A 17,414-nucleotide genomic window follows, 5' to 3' on the forward strand; every position below is an offset into this window, starting at 1 on the left:
CTCTAACTGCTGTACTCACTGCCCTGCCAGCTATGGTTTCACAAGCATTCATACATTCCTTTAAAAAAACTATAAACTCACCTAGTAACAAATTATTTATGCTAAGAAATGATAAAACCCAGTAAGAAGAGCAAGAGTTTTTTTAAAAAGTTAAAATTTCATAGTAAAAGCCTTTATATAGTAACACCTTATCTTTACAAATATTCATCGACAAAAGTAAAAATATCGTTAAATATATACTCTTCTAACTCTGATGAATGAATGAAAAAATGCATGCAAGAGAAATTACTAGTGCTAACCAAAGAAGAAACAAGCTAGGTCAGGTCATAAAGTTCATAAAGGCCCAGTAGTGTCGCCTTTAATATCTTTACCATATAGAGGAATAAAAAAATAATTTCATTTGATGATAAGGTTACCCATTTGGGATCTGTATACTGGTAGATTTTACAATCTGTATGATACAGCATATGTTACTAGGAAGACAGCAAATACAGTGGTTATGGGTATGGATGTTATGGGTATGGATGAATTACGTCAGGCAGACCTTCAATCTAGGCTTCTCTCTTATTATATGAACTGGAGTAAAGTACTTAAATTCTCTAGACTCAGTTTCCTCCTGCGTACAAAAAAGAAAACAGGCCGGGCGCAGTGGCTCACACCTGTAATCCCAGCACTTTGGGAGGCCAAGGTGGGCAGATCACAAGGTCAGGAGTTTTAGACCAGCCTGACCAACATGGTGAAACCCCATCTCTACTAAAAACACAAAAAGTAGCCAGGCGTGGTGGTGCGTGCCTGTAATCCCAGCTACTCAGGAGGCTGAGGCAGGAGAATCGCTTGAACCCGGGAGACAGAGGTTGCAGTGAACAGAGATCACACCACTGCACTCCAGCCTGGGCAACAGAGTGAGACTCAGCCTTTAAAAAAAAAAAAAAAAAAAAAAAGAGAGAGATGGGCCAGGCATGTGGCTTCACACCTGTAATCCCAGCACTTTGGGGAGGCCGAGGCGGGCGGATCACGAGGTCAGGAGATTGAGACCATCCTGGCTAACACAGTGAAACTCCATCTCTACTAAAATACAAAAAAAAATTAGCCGGGCATGGTGGTGGGCGCCTGTAGTCCCAGCTACGCAGGAGGCTGAGGCAGGAGAGTGGCGTGAACCCCGGAGGCAGAGCTTGCAGTGAGCCGAGATCGCGCCACTGCACTCCAGCCTGGGCGACAGAGAGAGACTCCGTCTCAAAAAAAAAAGAAAGAGAGAAAAAACAATGCCTATTTCCTAAGGTTGTTGTCTGGACTGAATGAGGTAATGACTACGAAGAATTTAGCACAGTGGCTGGGTGCAGTGGCTCACGTCTGTAATCCTAGCACTTTGGGAGGCCGAGGCAAGCAGATCACCGGAGGTCAGGAGTTCAAGACCAATCTGGCCAACATGATGAAACCCCGTCTCCACCAAAAAATACAAAAATTAGCCGGGCATGGTGTCACGCACCTGTAGTCCCAGCTACTCGGGAGGTTGAGGCACAAGAAATTGCTTAAACCTGGGAGGCGGAGGTTGTAGTGAACCGAGATCACACCACTGCACTCCAGCCTCAGCAACAGAGCAAGACTGTATCTCAAAAAAAAAAACAAAAAAAAAAACAAACCAACAAACAACAACAAGAATTTAGCACAGGGTCTGGCATGTGGAAAGCACTACAAACATGTTAGCTATTTTACTATTACTATTTCATCATAGATTCTTACAGAACAAAGGCCATCACTTATGTATGTAGTCCAGAATCTGACACACTGTAAGCATTTAACATTAAATAATCCAAAATATAATAGCTAGTTATGGTTTTACCAAAAACAAAATTTAGGTCATTATTAAACAAAAATGCTAAGGATCGGGCATATGGCACACGTTTCCTAAAGTGTCCTATATAGAACCATCTCCACCATTCAGTAAATTATAGAAGAGGAAAATGTTTTCTCCATATGAAGCTTTACGGAAATCATGACTAACAAAGCATTGTATTCTAGATATTTACTTTTATTACTCTGAAAGTATTTGTGACCAACAGTGGAAATACAAGGAAAAGGATGTGCACAGGAATTTCAGGACAGTCTGTCTTAACACCTTAGCAGCAAACAGAACTTGTACTCCTCCAGGTTCCTTTCTTTCTCCCTGTCCTCTTTTCTTTCCCTTTCTCTCCTCCCACAAAGACACTATGTCTCACCCTCTTCCCCTCTCTTGTCTTCCCAGTTGTCTATGCTGGTGTGTCCTGCATTAACAAAATGTGCCATAAGCCTGAGCCTTGGGGTTATCACAAAGAATTTAGCTTCACTCACTTTTGGGCCAATTTCACTATAAAGAGTTTCATTTCCAGTAGATTTCCAAAACTGAGTGATCATTATACCACAGTGTCTTAGTCTGTTTTCATGTTGCTATAAAGAAATACCTGAGGCTGGGCAGTCTATAAAGAAATGGCTCAGCCGGGCATGGTGGCTCACTGCCTATAATCCCAGCACTTTGGGAGGCCAAGGAGGGGCGGACTGCTTGAGCTCAGGAGTTTGAGATCAGCCTAGGCAACATCTTTGTAGAGACAGCAAAACCCCACCTCTACAAAAAATACAAAAATTAGCTAGGCATGGTGGCACACGCCTATGGTCCCAGCTACTAGGGACACTGAGGTGAAGGACTGCTTGAGCCCAAGGAGATTGAGACTGCAATGAGCCAAGATTGCACCACTGCACTCCAGCCTGGGTAACAGCAGAGGCTGTGTCCCCCGCTCCCGCCCCTCCCCCCGCCAAAAAAAAAAAAAGAAAGAAAGAAAGAAAGAGAGAGAAGAAATAGTTTGCGGTTCTACTACGCCAAAGGCATGGTAACAGCATCTGCTTCTGGTGAGGGCTTCAGGCTGCTTCCCCTCATGGCAGAAGGCTAAGCGATTAGCGATCACATAGCAAGAGAGAGGAAAAAAGAGGGTAGGGGAGGGGTGCCAGACTGTTTTTAACAACTACCTCTTGTGGGAACTCATAGAGGGAGAACTCACTTATTACCTCCAGGAGGGCACCAAGCCATCAACGAGGCATCTGCCCCTATAACCCAAACATCTCCCAGTAAGCCCCACTTCCAACATTAGGAATCAAATTTCAACATGAGATTTGGGGACAAAGAGTCAAACTAGCACACAGCAACCAGATCTTGAATCTTCTTTGGCCTCATTAAAATGAAGGCTGATCCCTGTACTACTCCTTCCCCAGCTCCCGAGCTACCCGGGGCAGACCTTCCAAACTCCCAGGAATCTACTGTGAGCCTAGGATGTCAACAAAGCTAACAACTGACACAGTACCAATGGTATTTGGATCAGGGTAGCTTCTATTCCACCTAAGCCTATACACACGGCCACTGTTTTTAAAAGACACACTTCAGCACAGTCTTGACTATGACATTCAGTCTGGAATAAGTGCAATCCTGAAATGCTTGTTGAATGAGTCAAGCTCATCTTTTTTCTGAGCTTAAATAGAATAACTATGGAGCATAGTGCACTGGAACCACCAGGCACTAGTCAGGTGTCTACTGCTGATCAAATGTAATCTGAGAGGGCCCTTAATCTCTGAGCCTCAGTTTCTTTACCGTAAATATGTTTACGGTACCTTCAAGAACTAATGTGACATGGTATTCTGTCAGTCTCAACTAAATTTTATACTTATTTGAATTCAGATCATGGTCTCTACTGTCTCTACACTCTTTTGAAAACCACACCCAACACAACCGAAGCTAAAAATAGCTGCAGAGAGACACCAAGGAAAAGATCTAAACAAAGCTCTATGGCAGAGAGCTCATCTATCAGACTTCAACAACTATTAGGAGGGCTGAATCCAGGCTACCACGGGAACACTTTAAGAATATTCTGGTCATCACATAATTTATAGACTCATATGTAAACTTATATTCATTCCCTTATTAAACACTGTGTACTGTATATAAGACACTATGAAAGAGGCAAAGTCCCTGCTCTCTTAGAGGGCCTGTATATTTATGTTACTTAATAAAGGCCTTATCATGTCCTTCATTTTCCCATTGCTCAAAAGATTGCTGTAGATTAAGCCATGTGTATTCCTACAGCCAGGTTTTAAAGGAAATAAGAGCCATAAAATAAGATTTCAAAATGATGTCTGCCTTCCCTGACATCAACTAATTGCATGATTTGCCTCCATTTATACCTCCTTTCTTCTATATGCAATAAAGAATTCCGCTTTGAAACTTTTTCCTTATCTTTAATATTTAAAGGAAATTTAAACATTTCTCCCAAAGGATATTTTGTTTACGGACAAAGTGCCTCTTGAAAATATATAGTGAGTAGGAGAAGCACAACTAAGATGTGGCACAGAAAGGACAACAGGGAATATGAGCATGTCAATATATACATGTGGGCATCACCACAAAGTTTCTAAGTCCTCCATTTTAAAATATATTTTTATGTACATAGTTAAATTATTTTCAGCTATTAAGAGATCTACATATTTGAGATGAAAGAAGTCTTTTCCATTGCTGTTTAAGCTGGGTTTTACTAGGAGTGTCTAAAAACTATTTGAAGCCTTGATAAGTTTTATTATAAGGTCTTAGTCTATTTAACTGTTACTGTCTTTAATTTGATTTCAATGTCCCACCACCTGCAGAGTGTGAATTCTAGGAACAAGCATATGTTAAGAAAGTCTATGAAGCAAACTGGTAGAATTTATGTTTAATAGAAGTCAATTAAGACCTTCTAGAAGCAGGGTGACAACTTGCTAAGAAAGTGTGATAAAGACAGATCAGCTCCAGCAAGGCAAAATAGAAACTTAACTATCATTAACTTTGAAAGTAATGCAGCAAAACAGAAACCACCTTCTGGCTCATTTGCCTGACACAGTTTCATGATCCCCAAATGTTGCTCTATGCAAATAGTCAAGAAAATTCTTAGTTGAGAACATGATACGATATTCTTCTGTTTTCCTGCCATGTCACTATCCATACTCCTCAATCTCCTCAGTTGTCTCCTTCTCATTCTCCCCACCTATGCATGCTAGGATGGCCCCAGGGCTCAATCATTTGAGCGTCCTCCTCTCTTTTCTATTTATACTCAACCCTCAAGTAATTTCATCTAATTTCATGGCGTTAAATTTATACCTACAGTCCAGATCTTCCCCCAAGAGATGTCTTGTCTATGTGCCATCTCCATTTGAACGTCTAATGGACACGTCAAACTTAACACATCCAAAACTGAACTGATTTCCAGGCTGATTCTCCACCAGTCTTCCTATTTCAGGAGAGAAGCTTACAATTGTTCAGTCCAAAAATCTTGGAGTCATCTTTGATCACTTTCTTTGAATATGACTACCATATTCATAGAATTCATACATATTCATACAAATCATCAGCAAATCTCGTTGGGTCAACCTTCAACATCTATCTAGAATCTGAGTCCTTCCTGCCACTTCACCAAGCCAACAACATCTCTCACCACAAACACCTTTTTTTTTTTTTTTTTGAGACAGAGTCTCCCTCTGTTGCCCAGGCTGGAGTGCACTGGCATGATCTCAGTTCACTGCAACCTCCACCTCCTGCGTTCAAGCGATCCTCCTGCCTCAGTCTCCAGAGTAACTGGGATATTACAGGCGTGTGCCACCACATCTGGCTTTTTGTATTTTTAGGTGAGATGGGGTTTCACCATATTGGCCAGGCTGGTGCAGAACTCCTGACCTCAAGTGATCCACCTGCCTCGGCCTTTCAAAGTGCTAGGATTACAAGCATGAGCCACCGCGTCCAGCCTCTCACCTCAAATACTGAAAGAGCTCCCTAACTGGTCTCTTGCCTCTACCCCTGCCCTGATATAATCTACCCAACATGGCAGCCACAACAGTCATTTTAGAAGGTACATCAGATCTTGTCATTACCCTGTTCAAAACCTTCCAATGCTTTCCCATCTCAGAGTTAAAAGCCTAATAACTGCATGAGGCCCTATACAATCTCCCCTGCCCTTTCTTTTTGATCTTACCTACTACTCTCCCTCTCCCTCAGCTCCAGCCATACTGGACTCCTTGCTGTTACCAGCACAACTAGGGACTGTCCTACTCAGGGTCGTCGCACTTGCTGTTTCTTCTGCCTGCAATGCTGTGCCCCCAGGTGATCCATCTGGCCTGCTTCCTCACCTCCTTCAAGGCTCTGTTCAAATGTCACCCTCCTTGTGAGGACTTCCCTAAACCATCTTATTTAAAATCACAACCCCACCATCCCACCACTCTGCTGGCATGTCCCTAAATCTACTCCCCTGCTTTATTTTTCCTCATAGCACTTATTAACATCTGGAGAACTATATACAGTCAGCACTTCATGTGGACTCCGCATCCACAGATTCAACCAAGCACAGACTGAAAATGTAGTTAGGCCTACAATAGCTGCATCTGTACTGAATATGTACAGACTTTTTTCCTTGTCATCATTTCCTAAACAATACAGTATAATAACTATGTACGTAACATTACAATGTTAATAGGTATTACAAGTAATCTAGAGATGACAAAGTGTACAGGAAAATGTTCATAGGTTATATACAAATGCTACACCATTTTATTGTAAGAGAGTTGAGCATCCGATGATTTTGGTGTGGGGGACACTCTAGAATCCATCACCCATGGTTACAGAGAGATTATTGTATTTTCATTATCTCTATACACTAGAACATATGCTCCATGATGGCAGGGATTTCTGACTGCTTTCCTCACAGCTGTCCCCAGTGCCTAAAAAACCAACTACAGATAGACGCTTTCAAAACTGTTGGATGAATGATACTGAAATATTACCAGGCAAAATACATTATTACCTGAATACATTAAATATTATGAGAAGCAGAAATCCCAATCACCCACACTCACACAGTTTTGCAAAAAGAGACAGCAGTTTGTTTCTTAAAAATGCATTAAAGTCTGATGGTATTGTCAACGTCATTCTCACTGTGCCTAAAGAGTCCTAAGTCACACCTAAAAGGTACTGTTTTAGCTTCAGTAAGCAAATGGAGAAGAAAAAATACAGGCTTTTTTCCTTTCATCAGTCATCACTGACAGAAAGCCTCCAAGTGACCCTGGTGCCACAAATGTTTAGGATCTTTAGGGAAGAAACGAGTCTAGAAAAATAAGAATATTCCTTCACCAATTTTGAGAAGAATCTCCCCTAATCTCTCTGCAGACATTTTTTCTTCATATCCTTTGACAAAGCCATTCTTAAGATGTACATGAAATCTTAGTTGAAGAAACAATGTGATTACATAATTACACATGCAGAAAAACCTGGTATTCTATTAGTTCTCCAAAATTTTTTTAACTAAAACTAGACTTACAGTTTTTGTTGAAAATGTTTTGTGTTTCTACCTCCAAAGAATATGAAAAAAAGAAAATGTTTTGCTGTGAAGCTGAGCTAAGAAAAAGATAGCCAAGACGTGGGTTGATGGGGACTGTATTTTAAGGCTTAATTAACAGTTTTGTTTACTATTGTTTATTATTTAATAGATTCTTCCCAGTCTCCCCACCCCACCAAAGGAAAAGCGAAAATTTATGTTGGTGCAATCAATAAGGAATTATCTATCCTAAGGAAGTTGTTCTGAAATGCTATGACCTAAGTCTTTAACACTGACACAAAGTTCAGGCGGTAGATGTCACTTCTCTCACCCATTTAACGACAACAACATATCAAGATTCAGATCCCGCGGAGGCAAGCGGAAAGGAACAGGGGTGAAAAATGAAATCAGTCGTTTCTCCCGGCCTCCTCTCGACACTGCGCACTCCGCCGCCCCCCCATTGCCCTTTAACTGCCCCTTTTCCCCCGCATCGTTTCCCCGACACAGCCCCGCACTGCGCCATCAAATGAATCAAGCAGAGGGACCGGTACCCCTCCGGGAAAACCAGGCACTAACACACGGTGCACCCAACTGAGTTTAAACTCGGGAACAGTGTAGGCAGTGTCAACAAAGCGCGGTGCTGGATCCCGAGCGTCCAAAGGTCCCCGTCAGCTCCCAGACGCGGCCAAATCCACAGGATTCCAAAAGGTGACTTGGCCGGCACCGCAGAGCGGGAGGCGGCGCAGAGGGCAGAGTCCAGGATGAAGTCCGACCGGCCCCCGCCCCGCGCTCGCACCGCACGGCCACCGGCGGCTCCGCGGACTCTACCCCCGCGGCAGCCGAGCTGAGTCCGACTCCCCCTCCCCCGAGAGGCCTGAGAGCGGCGTCACGTGCGGGGCCGAAACTTCGCGGCCAGGGTTGGGAGGCCGGCGGGTGGGAGGCAGACACGGCGGCCGGGGGGCAACCCGCGCGCCCGGTGAGTCACTGGCCGCCTCCGCGTGCGGCTGCGGGCGAAGGGGCCGACGCACCAGGAGGGGACCGTGCCCTTGGGGCCACCCCCGCGCCCGTTATTAATAACCCAGCGCCCGGAGGCGAAAGCCCGGGTGGGCGCAGCCGCACAGCCCGCACGCAGAATAAATAACAATGTCATTAAAACGCGCCCGAGCGCCCGTTCGGCCAGAGAGAGGAGGGGGGACGCCGCTGGGAGCTGACTTTGTCTGGAGCCCGCACCCCGCCTCCCGCGCGTCCCCGCAGCGTCCCCCGCGCCCCGGAGGGAACCCAGCGCCGCCGCAACCCTAGCCTTACCCGCCAGCTCGTCAGGCTCCAGCCCGCTGTCCGCGTCGATCCCGCACAGCACGAAGTAGTGCGCGAAGCGGCAGGCGGCCGGGGAGGAGCCCGAGCCCGGGCCGGGCGCCGCGCCGCTCCCGCTCATCCCGGCCGCGCTGCTCCAGTGGCCGCCGCCGCCCGCTCGGGAAGGCTGTCTGTGGATGCGTAGCAGGCCTGCCTCCAGCCCTCCCCGCTCCGACTGTGGTGTCCACATCCGCGCCCCCCTACACACACATGGAGCGCGACACGGCGTCCCTCCCCACACCTGCGCGCCGAGCCCGCACGGGCCCTCTGCTTGCTTCCGCGCGCGCAGCCGCGCTGCCTCCTCGCTCCAAGGGCGGCGGGGAAGCGGCCGCGGCCTCGCGCGCGGCGAGTCCGGAGCCCGGCCAGGTGGGGAGGGGCGCGGGGGGAGTGTCCGGCCTGAGAGGTCCGCGCGCCCGCAGTTGCGCTCGCGAGCCTGAGAGCTCGCCGCGTCTGGCGCCCCGCGGGTCAGCTGAGCGGCGCTTGGGCTGTGGGAGCGCAGGGCAGGCGGGGGCACCCGAGCTCGGCGCGTGCAACGGTGAGGGGTGGGGGGCGCGCTCGCGAGGGGCGGAGGCGAGCGCTTCTACCGTGCGCGCGCGCCTAGCGGGCTCGAAGGCCGAGCCTGGCGTGGGGCCGCATTCATGCCCACCTGCCCCGGCTGCGGCATCGAGGGCGACCCTGCACACACCCCTCCTCGCCCTGGCCAGCCGATAAGAGGGCTAGTCTCAGTGTGGGGGGTCTGTCTTCTAAGGGGGATGTCAACCATCCTAATTCTTTTTAATGCAGCTTTGGGGAAGGTGAACAGCCGCTCTGAGATCATTTCGCATAACGGTCTGAACCATCGTCTTTTAAACTGTGACCTGTGTGGGGGGTGCCTGTCTCACTTTAAGTCCCTCCCTTCCCCCAGCCCTCACCTGATTTACAGGCCATCCTTCCTCAGTGACTTAGTGACAAGTCAACGGTGAGGGGGAAAAAACACAACTCAATACCCACAAAGCGTTGAGACTTCTAGAAGGAGTGCAGTCACCAACCCCCCCCCTTCTGTCATTTATCCTGACATTTTCCAGGTCAGTGTAAATAGCCAAGGCGCTCCAGTTCGGCAGCCCTGTACCCATGCAATGTTATCCGCTCTCCAGGCAGGTAACAATCGGAGGCTAAAGCAACAGGAATTAGACCCTGAACCCTGCTCCTCCCAAGGGCACTGCTTTCTTGCCCTGCTCATCTCTGTCTTTGGCCTCTTCGGAAGGAGCTTGACAACCACTTCTTTTTCCTTTGAAAGGAAACTCACTGGGCTCAGTGGCTCACGCCTGTAGTCCCAACAGTTTGGGAAGCCCAGGTGGGAAGATCCCATGAGACCAGGAGTTCAAGACCAGCCTGGGCAATATAGGGAGACTCTGTCTCCACCTAAGTAAAGATGAAATTTATTTATTTAAAAAATAATGTTTTTAAGAGACGGGGTCTCACTATATTGCCCAGGCTGCTCTCAAACTCCTGGGCTCAAGCGATTCTCCCGCCTTGGCCTCCCAAAGTGCTAGGATTACAGGCATGAGCCACTGTGCCCAGCCATGTAAGTAAAAATAAAACTTAAAAGATAGAAAACTGAATCCAATTCATCTCCACATGGCAACCCCTTCCACACCACTCCCTGCTTTCTTCTTTGGGGATTTGGGGTATCTACCACTAGACACACAAGCAAACCTTCCAGAGAGGTTGCCTGAGAGAACCTCGATTATTTGACTGAATAATGTTCTTCCTGGAAGATAAATGTGCATGCATACCATCATTTAATGTAGCTTGTATCTTCACTTTCTTTTTTCAGTTTTGAAATGGAAGAGGCTGGCCATGTTGGCTCAGGCCTGTAATCCCAGCACTTTGAGAGGCCGAGGCAGGAGGAGCACTTGAGTTCGGGAATTCAAGACTAGCCTGGGCAACATAGTGAGACCCTGTCTCTATAAAAATAAAATGAGGCCGGGTGCAGTGGCTCAAGCCTGTAATCCCAGCTCTTTCGGAGGCCAAGGCGAGAGGCTTACTTGAGATCAGGAACTCGAGAGGAGCCTGGCCAAGATGGTGAAGCCCCGTCTCTACTAAAAATACAAAAAATTAGCCGGGTGTGGTGGCGGGTACGTGTAGTCCCAGCTACTCAGGAGGCTGAAGCAGGAGAATCACTTGAACCTGGTAGGCGGAGGTTGCAGTGAGCAGAGATCACACCATCACACTCCAGCCTGGGCGACAGAGCAAGACTCTGTCCCCCGCGCCTCCCCTCCACCCAAAAAAACAGAAAAGAAAATACAAGAAGAATCAAGAAATCAGGGTGAGCCACAGTCTGGGTAATTGACCTTTAGGTCCTATTGCGCCCTGTACTTCTTCAAAAACACTTGTAATGGCTGTTCTGTGTCTTCTTACCTGTGCTGTAAACTCCACAGAGCAAGAGTTGGACTCTGTGGTTCTTCACTTTTCTGGTATATAGCAGAACTCTGGTCCTATTTAGCCCCTCAATTTATATTTGAGTGATGAAAGAAGGGTGGTTATCTAGGTAATAACAGGTTGTTGATGCTACTAGGAAAATATACAAACTTTAATATCTGTAACATTTTTAAAAAAATAAGTCCTGGGCCAGGCATGGTGGCTCACACCTGTAATCCCAGCACTTTGGGAGGCCGAGGCGGGTGGATCACATGAGGTCGGGAGTTCAAGACCAGACTGGCCAACATGGTGAAACCCTGTCTCTACTAAAAATACAAAAATTAGCCAGGTGTGGTGGTGCACGCCTGTAATCCCAGCTACCTGGGAGGCTGAGGCACGAGAATCACTTAAACCCTGGAGGCAGAGGTTGCAGTGCGCTGAGATCATGCCACTGCACTCCAGCCTGGATGACAGAGTAAGACTCTGTCTCAAAAAATAATAATACATTAAAAGAAATAAAAATAAAAAATAAAAATAAAAATAAATATAAACATAAGTGCCACATATAGCAAGGCCTCAAAAACTTGGTCAGGACCGGGCACAGTGGCTCACGCCTGTAACCCAATCATTTGGAGGCCGAGGGGGCGTATCAACTGAGGTCAGAGTTCAAAGACAGAACTGGCCAACATGTGAAACCTGGTCTCTACAAAAATACAAAAATTAAGCCTGGACATGGGGTAAGTGCCTGTAGTCCCAGCTACTTGGGAAGGCTTGAGGGCAGACAAATGGCTTGAACCCGAGAGACAGAGGTTGCAGTAAGCCAAGATCACACCCTGCACTCCAGCCTGGGCAAACAGAGACAAGACTCATCTCAAACAAACACAAAATTAGTCAGGAAACTCAGAATTGTCCTTTCCACGGAATCTTTAAGTAAAAGACAAAAGATTTATATGATCTGAGAGAACCAGAGTATGAACCTAATTGTGAAACTTTAGAAAATTACTCTCATACAATATTGCTTTTCTTTCGTAGAAACGTACTGAAATGCATAACATTTCATTGTAGGATAGGAAGTGCCAGGCTATCTGTTTCTTTTTTTTTTTTCCCCCTATTTCCCTTTTGAGTAGTGACTTCTTACCAGAAATGGTTGTTAGTTCCAAGCTAATCCAGAACAAACACAGTTAAAATACATTTTACTCTTGGCAGCTAGCCAGGCACGTCAGTTGTTTTTTTTTTTTTTTTTTTTTGAGACGGAGTCTCGCTCTGTCCCCAGGCTGAGGCAAGTGGCCCAATCATCAGCTCACTGCAGCTCCCGCTTCCTGGTTCACGCATTCGCCTGCCTCAGCCTCCGCGACTAGCTGGACTACAGGCGCCGCCACGAGCGGCCGGCTTAATTTTTGTTATTTGTAGTAGAGACGGGGTTTCACCGTGGTCTTTGATCTCGCTGACCTTGTGGTCACCGCCTCGCCTCCCAAAAGTGCGTGGGAATTACAGGCGGCCACGCACTCCGACAAAAAATTTGAACAGTAACTGATTTATGAGCTTGTAAGCCCCACATTAATATTTTAAGGTGAAAAAAATTGAATCACCAACAAACAATGCAGGCAATTAAAATATACTAATCTCATAAAAATAGAATTCCTAAAATCTTTCCTAAAGCTTTAAAGAGAATAGTCACACATTACGAAATTAAACACTAATTTGAAAATATCCAGGCCAGGCACGGTGGCTCAAGCCTGTAATCCCAGCACTTTGGAAGGCCGAGACGGGCGGATCACGAGGTCAGGAGATCGAGACCATCCTGGCTAACACAGTGAAACCCCATCTCTACTTAAAAAAAAATACAAAAAACTAGCTGGATGAGGTGGCAGGTGCCTGTAGTCCCAGCTACTCGGGAGGCTGAGGCAGGAGAATGGCGTGAACCCAGGAGGTGACAGAGCTTGCAGTGAGCTGAGATCGCGCCACTATTCTCCAGCCCGGGCGACAGAGCGAGACTCCGTCTCAAAAAAAAAAGAAAGAAAGAAAAAAGAAAATATCCGTATACTTTTCTAATTGTCACTTCAGGATGACACTGTGTAAGTATATTCTGCATTAAGCTACAATGAAACGAAGTTTAAAGGATACTCAAGAATTAGCTATGTATCATTGTATGCAGATTGTCCTCTAAAATAATGACAGAGAAGTAAATTAGCTCAGTGAACAAAAATCTGAGCAATGATCTCCTGTCTCCAAAGGACTTACTGGTAAAGCCTCAAATGGACTGCATGGCATGCTTGGGATAGCTGAGTCCTGCCATGGTCTGTGAAAGTGGAGGAATGAGAGATTGATAGCACTGCTAAGCTAGTGGCACATGGTGACTGACTACTAGTACAATGTGGTCCAATGAATGTTTTGGGCTCTAAATAGTTACATTAGCGATCAATCCCTTCTTTCTTTGTTTGTTTGTATGTGGCTGGAGTGTGGTGGTGAAGAATGGTGTTGACAAGGATTGTCATAGCATCAAAAGAGAAAAATAACCTCTCCTCTCCTTAACACAATTTAAATATTTTGGAGAGTCCACTCTCCCTCACTGTACTTGCTGCTTCTCGATCCCTTACAGCACTCTGTTTCTGGGAGGTGGGCGGGTCACTCACCCAGGCTGGAGGGCAGTGGCACAATCTCGGCTCACTGCTTCCTCCACCTCCCTGGCTCAAGCGATCCTCCCACCTCAGCCTCCCGAATAGCTGGGACCACCCACAGGCATGTGCCACCACACCCAGCTAGTGTTTTGTATTTTTGGTAGAGACAGGGTTTCACCCTGTTGCCAAGGCTGGTCTCCAACCCTTAGGCTCAAGCGATCCACCTGCCTCAGTCTCCCAAAGTGCTGGGATTACAGGTTTGAGCCACCTTAGAAACCTCTTTTTACCCCTTGTTGTTGTTAACCACTTTTTACTAGCTAACAATTATAATACATTTTCCTGTTCAAATTACTGGTTTCTATCTCCTGACTGATCCATAGCCAAATGTCCATCACTAGATGAATGGAGAATTAAATTGGTATCCTCTTACAAGGGAACAGCACTTAGTAGTAAAGAGGAATGAACCGCTGATACATGCAACAGGGTGCATGGCTGTCAAAAATATGCTAAGCAAAAGATGCCAGGCACGGAGGAGTCCATAGTGTATCACTCTACCCATAGGAAATTCTAGACTGGACAGGAAGCAGATCAGTGGTTGCCTAGGGCCAGAGGTGGGATGTGGTGGGAAATTGACTGCAAAAGGGCAGGAGGGGACTTTCTGGAGCAATGAGAAAATGTTATATCTTGATTGTGGTAGTGCTTTCACAGATGGATGTATTTATCAAAACCCAATGTGCTCTTACAGCAAATACATTTTGATATATAGAAATTGTACCTCTTAGCTGGGTACGGTGATGCATGCCTCTGGTCCCAGCTACTTAGGAGGCTGAGGTGGGAAGATCGCTTGAACCTAGGAGATGAAGGTTTTGATGAGCTGAGTTTGCGCCACTGCCCTCCAGCCTGGGCAACAGAGCAAGACCCTGTCAGACAAACAAACAAACAAATAAATAAATAAATAAATAAATAAATAAATAAATAAATTGCACTCACAAACCTACTTACAAACAAAAAAGAGCCAAAAGATTTATGTCCAGTTTTTATTGCATCCTACTCATTTTCAAAAAATTTTGTAAAGTTTAAAAACTTTACATTTCCTAAAATTCTACTCATTTTAGTTGATTGACAAGGACTGATCCAAATTCTTACAAAAATTTTATTCGATTTTGCTTTTTTTCAACCAGTATGTTTTATGGTGGTTTGGTGTGCCGATGAAGGGGAACGGCCTCCAGACTCTCACTACCTAGGTTCAAATCTCACTTCTTTTAGTATCTATAAGACAATCTGCTTAATGTTACTCTAGCTTTAATTTCCTTATTTGTCCAGTGTGGATCAATATTAAGTTATTGTGAAGTTTGAAGGAGATAATACATGTAGAGTGCTTATCACAGTCCCTAGCATGTAGAAAGTATTCAATTTATGTAAGTCATTTCTTCTGTGTGCCAGGCACTGAGCTAGACATTTTAACATACTCTGTCTCATTATTTTGATTTTTTTTTTTTTTTTTTGAGACAGGGTGTCTCTCTGTTGCTCAGGCTGGAGTGCAGTGGTATGATTTTTTTGTTTTGGAAGGCAGTTTTATAATTTTATTTGATATATTTGATGATCAGCAGTTAGTTCTCATCCACATTGACTGTAGATTTTTGAAAGCTTGTTTGGTGAATCTTCATTCTCATTACGTTTTCTGGACAACTGCATAGGGATGCCGTATGAGACATTCCTTAATCCTTTGGTCAAAACAGCTTTGTTAAGCCTGGTGTCAGTGTGCACATCTGCAGTTCCCATGTCCTTGACGGCAAATTTCCAGATCTCGTTGAGTGCCCAAGGGGCACACTTCTTGAAGCCAGCTCCATGAATGCACTTGTGAATGTTGATGGTATATTCTCTGGTCACCAGCTCATTGATGGCAGAACTGTAATTCTTCTCGCCACCCTTCTTTGCAGGACGCATTCTGAGGGGCCCAGGTTGGAAAGGAGGAGTGTGAGGGATTGTGGGCGAAGTGCAGTGGTGTGATTATAGCTCACTGCAGCCTCCATCTTCCAGGCTCAAGTGATCCTCTCATCTCAGCCTCCCTAGGATCTGCAGCTGCAGGCACATGCCACCATGCCCAGCTAATTACTTCTTTCTTTTATTTTATTTTTTGAGGCAAGGTCTCACTCTGCCACCCAGGCTGGAGTTCAGTGGCACGATCACAGCTCACTGCAGCCTCCACCCCCTGGGCGCAAATGATCCTCCCACCTCTCAGCCCCCTGAGTACAGGGACCACAGGCACAAGCTATCACACCCCGCTAATGTTTGTATTTTTTGTAAGGCTGAGGTTTTACCATGTTGGCCAGGCTGGTCTCCTAGGCTCAAGTGCTATGCCCACCTCAGCCTCCCAAAGTGCTGGGATTACAGGCGTGAGCCATCCCGCCTGGCCAATTTTTTATTTTTAATAGAGATGGGGTCTCCATACATTGCCCAGGCTAGTCTCGAACTCCTAAACTCAAATGATCCTCCTGCCTTGGCCTCCCAAAGTGCTGGGATTACAGGCATGAGCCCCCGCACCCAGTCATGAAAATCAGTCCAAGAGGTCTAGCACTTCTTGCGTAGCATTTCAGAATACAACAGGTCATGATCACTTTAATCAGATAGAGCCAATGGAGATATGCAGACCTAGTTCCAGGCCCACTCAATGAGATGTGATAAATTCTGAGAGGGGTATAGAGGGGTTGGGGGCACTAAGCCTGTGCTGTGTTGACAAGAGAAGTTCAATGTGGCAGTCAAACTTAGCATCCAAAGTGGGCCACAATCTCTAGGCGGCATCTACACAGTCAGCAAAAGGGGCCCTAAGATTTAGTTGTTGCAAATGGTGACAGAAAGGAGCATCCAAGGCATCTGGCATTCAGAAATCCAGGCAAGCAAGGCGGGGCACGGCAGCTCACACCTATAATCCCAGCACTTTGGGAGGCCAAGGCAGGTGGATCAGCTGAGGCCAGGAGTTCAAGGCCAGCCTGGCCAACATGGGGAAACCCTGTCTCTACTAAAAATACAAAAATTATCCAGGTGTGGTGGCACACACCTATAATCCCAGCTACTTGGAAGACTGAGGTAGGAGAATCGCTTGAACCCAGGAGGTGGAGGTTGCAGTGAGCCGAGATTGCACCACTGTGCTCCAGCCTGGGAGACAGAGTGAGACTCTGCCTCCAAAAAACAAAACAAAATAATATAAAATTCCAGGCAAGCAGCTTCAGGAAGTCTATCAAGGAATCATGGGTTCTCTCCAGTTGGAATAAGAAGTGAAGGGGATATAGTGGGTTGAATTGTATCCCCAAAAAAGTGTGTCCAAGTCCTAATCCCTATACCTGTGAAGGTGATCTTATTCAGAAATAAAATATTTGCAGATGTAATCGAGAATCTCATCCTGAGATCCTTAATGCAGTGCAAGTATAGCTGAGTGGGCCCTAAACCCAATGACTGGCGTCCTTGTAAGAAAAGAGAGATTTGAGATATTGAGACACACAGATGCGAAGATCATGTGAAGACAGAGACAGAGCTTGGAGTATTGTTGCCACAAGCTAAGGAGTGCCAAGTGTTGCCAGCAGACACCACCAGCTAGAAGAGAGGGATGGAATGGATTCTCCCTGGGGGCCCCCAGAAGGAATCAGCCCTCCTGACACTTTGGTTTTAGCCTGTGGCATCTAAAACTGTGAGAAAA

General features: G+C 46.1%; 1 protein-coding gene and 1 pseudogene across 3 annotated transcripts in view; both read right to left on the bottom strand.

Annotated features, from left to right (window-relative positions):
• Positions 1-8,899, bottom strand: part of DENND5B (DENN domain containing 5B) — a 190,298-nt gene extending 181,399 nt beyond the window's left edge. For 2 of the 3 annotated variants that reach the window (XM_017851477.1, XM_017851476.1), the window contains exon 1: positions 8,658-8,899. In XM_017851477.1, the coding sequence (XP_017706966.1) occupies positions 8,658-8,892 (235 nt within the window). In that variant the 5' untranslated portion in view covers positions 8,893-8,899. The remainder of the gene's footprint in view (positions 1-8,657) is intronic. The other variant, XM_017851478.1, reaches the window with a different exon arrangement.
• A 6,438-nt stretch (positions 8,900-15,337) lies between these two features.
• On the bottom strand, positions 15,338-15,667 carry LOC108514910 (60S ribosomal protein L31 pseudogene; annotated as a pseudogene).
• Between the last annotated feature and the right edge of the window lie 1,747 nt (positions 15,668-17,414).

Source organism: Rhinopithecus bieti, unplaced genomic scaffold (assembly GCF_001698545.2).
Source record: "Rhinopithecus bieti isolate Rb0 unplaced genomic scaffold, ASM169854v2 scaffold_34397, whole genome shotgun sequence".
NCBI lineage: Eukaryota > Metazoa > Chordata > Mammalia > Primates > Cercopithecidae > Rhinopithecus > Rhinopithecus bieti.